The sequence below is a fragment of the Nicotiana tabacum genome, chromosome 23 (assembly GCF_000715075.1).
Source record: "Nicotiana tabacum cultivar K326 chromosome 23, ASM71507v2, whole genome shotgun sequence".
Taxonomy (NCBI): Eukaryota; Viridiplantae; Streptophyta; class Magnoliopsida; order Solanales; family Solanaceae; genus Nicotiana; species Nicotiana tabacum.
The window spans coordinates 88,434,075-88,438,857 of NC_134102.1; the positions used below are offsets into that span (position 1 = coordinate 88,434,075).

A 4,783-nucleotide genomic window follows, 5' to 3' on the forward strand; every position below is an offset into this window, starting at 1 on the left:
CACGTAAAATTCCTCCTGTCATTTACCTACTACAGTGTGCGTGTGTTCTGTGGGAACTAATAGAGAACCTGGTTCTCTATATAGTTTGGTGGACCCTTAAATTCTATCAATTGGTATCAGAGCGAGGTTCTTTCTATCAGGCTAACACCTAGAAAGGATCCTCATGGCTGCTCCACCAAACTTTGAAGAAGGTCAGTCCACCTACATGCCACCAAGGTTCAATGGCCAGTATTATGGATGGTAGAAGACAAGGATGCACGATTTTATCATGGCTAAAGATTCCGAGCTCTGGGACGTCATCTGTGATGGACCCTTCGTTCCCACAAAAACTAGTGGTGACCCTGCTGTAACTATTCCCAAAACAAGAAAAGAATTTAATGATGCCGACCGAAAATCCATAGAGAAGAATTTTCGTGCAAAGAAAATCCTTGTCTGTGGTATTGGTCCTGATAAATACAATACGATATCGTCATGTCAGCCAGCCAGCCAGCCAAGGAAATATGGGAAGCTCTCCAGATAGCTCACGAAGGAACAACACAGGTCAAGCAATCCAAGATCGACATGCTCACAACTGAATACGAGCTTTTCAGGATGAAGGATGATGAATCCATCTAAGATATGCATACTCGCTTCGCCTCTATCATTAATGAGCTCCACTCTCTTGGTGAAATTATTCCAAGAAACAAGCTTGTTAGGAAAATCCATAGCGTGCTGCCCAGTTCTTAGGAAAGCAAAGTGAACGCCATTACAAAAGGCGAAGGACTTGCAGAAGCTGACCATCGATGAACTCGTTGGCAATCTGAGAACATATGAAATGAAGAAAAAGAAGGACAATGAAAGAAGAAAGCCCAAAAGAGAGAAGAACATGGTCCTCAAGATGGACAACAATGATTCAAGTGGTGAGGATAGTGATATGGCTTACTTGACAAGAAAATTTCAGAAGATGGTTCGCAGAAATGGAGGCATTCCAAAAAGGGAGAGTTCTAGCAAGCCAAACAACTATGACCTCTGTCATAAGTGTGGCAAGCTAGGACACTTCATCAAGGACTGTCCCCTCCTAAAGAAGGATCAATTCAAGCATAACAAAGACAAAGCAGCCAAGAGGAACCCGGTTCCTAATAAACGCTTCAAGAAAAAGAATACCGCTGACAATGTTGTGAAACAAGCTCTTGCTGCATGGGGAGATTCCTCCAGCGAATCTGAAGAAGAAAATGATCATGGTGATAGTTCAATGATGGTAGTAGAAAGTGAAGCAAATGAGTATGACTCAATCTTTGCCTTGATGGCTCAGTATGATGATGATGAAGATGACGACGATGATGAGGTAAATTTTCTGGATATTCAGAGAAATCTAAAGTCTTATTCTCCTAAAAAACTCATGTCTTTGGCAAATGTGTTAATTGATGCTTATCACAGTCTTATAAATGATAAAGATGCTTTAGCTGTGGAATTAGGAGAAGCAGAACAGATCAGAGATGACCTAGTAGTCATTGTAGTTGATTTAAAGGAAACAATTGAGAACCTGAAGAAAGAAAAAGAGGCCTTAGATGAAAAAATTGTAAATACAGAAAATGAAGGAGATGATCTAATGGTCCTTGTGGTAGACCTAAAAGAGACCACTGAGTGTGTAAGAAAAGAAAAAGAAGTCTTAACTGAGAGGGTTGCTAACATTGAGCATGGGAGAGATGACCTATTAGTGGTGCTAGTGGACTTGAAGGAAACAATTGGGGAACTTAAAATGGAGAGTAGGCCTAAAAATTCTCAAAAGGGAAAGAAAGTTGCAAGCGAGGTACACATTAAGGTTGAAAGTGAGTTAAATTTAGTGAAGTCCAGTCTGTGTGCTGAGCTTGAGAAAAACAAACAACTTCATGAAGAACTAGGAAGAGTGAAGAGTGACCTTGAAAAATCACTCAAGTGGACCTGGTCCTCTGATGCTATCACTGCCATGTACACCAACAATGGGGGAAACATGCAGGGGATTGGGTTCCAAAGGGAAAACATTCCTTACAATCCTCATAACAAGTTGTTGTGACCAAACACACTCACGCAAGTATACGTGGTCGTCAAGTAATATAGTAGTGAGTAGAGTATCGTTCCCACAAAGACTTATGATTAACTTTTGACTAACTCAAACTCAAATAACTTATCGATTCAAGCGATTTCTCACAAAATATATAATTTTTTAATTTACCACCTAAAAACTATCAAGTAATGAAATACTAGAGATCAACCACAACACTTTAAATGATTTCGAATAACAATCAATAGGAGATAATATTCCAGGGTCACGGGTTATCTAACAATCATATTGCATTCTTAGCTTAAAATAACTAATTGATTTATCTGGATTGTTGATTGGCAGGATTGATATTACTCATAAGAATCTGTCGAGTTCTTACTCACCTATTCAAGCTAACTTAATGCCTATATGTCTATGGAATTAAGATTAACAAGAATGCATTTACACTTCCTGTATTTCAACCGAGCAAGACAATTAGGTATATTTCTATCCTAATTGCGAATCCGTTCCCCGATGTCCGGGTTCAAGAACTTGCTCTATTTAATTCTATATGCAATCTAGAATTCCCACTTTCGAGTTCAACTCTAGATTCGTAGATAGTATTTCACTGTTAGCTACTCAGCAAAATAATTGAAAACAGAATTAAATAAGCAACCCAATATGATAAAATCAATTTCGTCAATTTACACTTCAAACATCAACATTCATGTATACCCATGACCCTAGAACAATAGGGTTCCTAGCCACTCATATTCAGGCAATCTTCAAAAACTCACAAGAGTGCATAAGAATCAATAAAAGAAAGAGAGAATAGGAACTCAAGATGAATTCTGTGGTTTTAGAACTTTGTTGTGCCTTTTTCCTCTCCTCCAATATGTTAGATAACCTAAAGGAGGCATTTTTGGCTTATATATTGCGTACAAAAGTCGTGGGCCAAAGCTCTCCTATTCCTAGTCCAAATCGGCTTCAGGGATTGATGCTAAGGTGGACGCGACGCATCCACCTCGTCCTCCATTTCAGTTTTGCCTGCGAAGGTGGATGCGACGCATCCACCTTGTCCTCTATTTCTCAGCTTTGCATGCGAGGGTGGATGTGACACATCCACCCCTAGTTCCTCCATCTCAGCTTTGCCCAGGTGCGGATGCTATGGGCTGACTTCACTGCTAAGGGTGCGCGAAATCTGATCTTTTTTCTAGATTGGATGCGACGCATCCAATCTCTCTTCCTCTACCTAGAGCACCTTTTCTTCATATTTTTGCACTCCACACACCCTAATTCACCACACACAACTCAATTAGTCATAAAACTAATAATTAAACCATGTTGGGCATTTTAAAGATCAAATAACATCAAGAAGCGGTTAAAACATGGGTAAAGTAACATCAACACATATCGACATATGCCAAACATCACTCCCCCACACTTAAACCTTTGTTCATCCTCGAACAAACCATCCTATAGTAGACGAAACAAAATTAAGCTCTTATCATTCAAAGCACACTGCACCTATGACCATGGTTATTTGCAATAATTAGGCTCTAGACTATGCATCACACACACTTCCCTTTACTTATGCCCTTCTTTAAACATATTCGAACAAAGACAACATGCTCACAACAATCCTAACCTCAAAAACTGACTCAATGTCACAATGCACTCATGGCTTGAACACCCAACATCATAGTGAAGTTTAATAACGTTACCTATCCCTCGTGAAATCATGTGCCCTCACAACAAGAACAAGAGAGCGAGTTCAATCCACACATTCGAATCTCATGATCAAATATATTTTAATGACTCACATATATCAAAGAAAATCGCTCACTCTCACAAAAAAGTCACACACATGCAATTGGTACCATAGGCTTGCCCTTAATGTAAATCTCTACTAATGTAAGCTCGCTTGATCTAAAATCAATTAGGACTTTTTCATGGTTGTAATGTGGGTTAAGGGACGGGTAGGATATATTTAAGGAATAGTGACTCACCCTTCTAAGCACTTTAATACATCACAAAATTACTTTAAGTGTATTTTCTTCAACACCACTTCAATTTCACAAACAATATCACCCCCAAAACAGTCCCTTTTTCTTTAAGCACTACTTTAGTTCATACCCACTAGCAAGAACAAGACAACAATTTATTCATTTCTATTTTTCCTTCTTTTTTTTTCTTTTTCAATTTTCGCTAGTGGTGTAGTATTTTACAAAACAAGTGCACCTTTCTTCCTTTCATTGGTTCCACTCAAAAGTCACCCCATACTTAGTCCCTTCTTACTTCTTTTAGCGCTCATCTAACAATTAAAGTGCTTTAAGAGATAAAAGGATCAAAACAATGTCAATTAAGAATAAAAAGGGTATAGGCTTGTAATGTGGGTACCAAATAAAAGTCAATAGGCTCAAAATGGTTAACTAGGGATAAATTTTATTTATGATAAGCAATAAGCTCAAAAAGATCAAAGAAAGCCTAAAATCATTTTTCAAACCGAGCATCACCTAAAATTTCGCTTCAACTCACATACCGGGCAAGTTCTAGACACAAGTACAATACATGGACAACACAAAAACCTCACCACACATGGCACATGACTCACTACGGACGATCACATTCCGACTCTCAAGCAATGCAAGTATTCACGGAGCCACGAGACATTCAAGCGCAAAGTGAACACAAGTCAAGAAAATGAGAAATAGGTGCCACAAAACATGCTATCCAATTTATAAAGGCTTCATGATCAATTTTAAAACATAGAAAAGGCATTAC

General features: G+C 38.6%; 1 protein-coding gene across 1 annotated transcript; it reads left to right on the forward strand.

Moving 5' to 3' along the window:
- Window positions 1–268: 268 nt before the first annotated feature.
- Window positions 269–615, forward strand: LOC142177259 (uncharacterized). The gene is made up of 2 exons (XM_075245731.1): window positions 269–437; window positions 479–615. Exons 1-2 carry the CDS (start codon window positions 269–271, stop codon window positions 613–615), a joined length of 306 nt encoding a protein of 101 aa, XP_075101832.1.
- The last annotated feature ends 4,168 nt before the right edge of the window (window positions 616–4,783 follow it).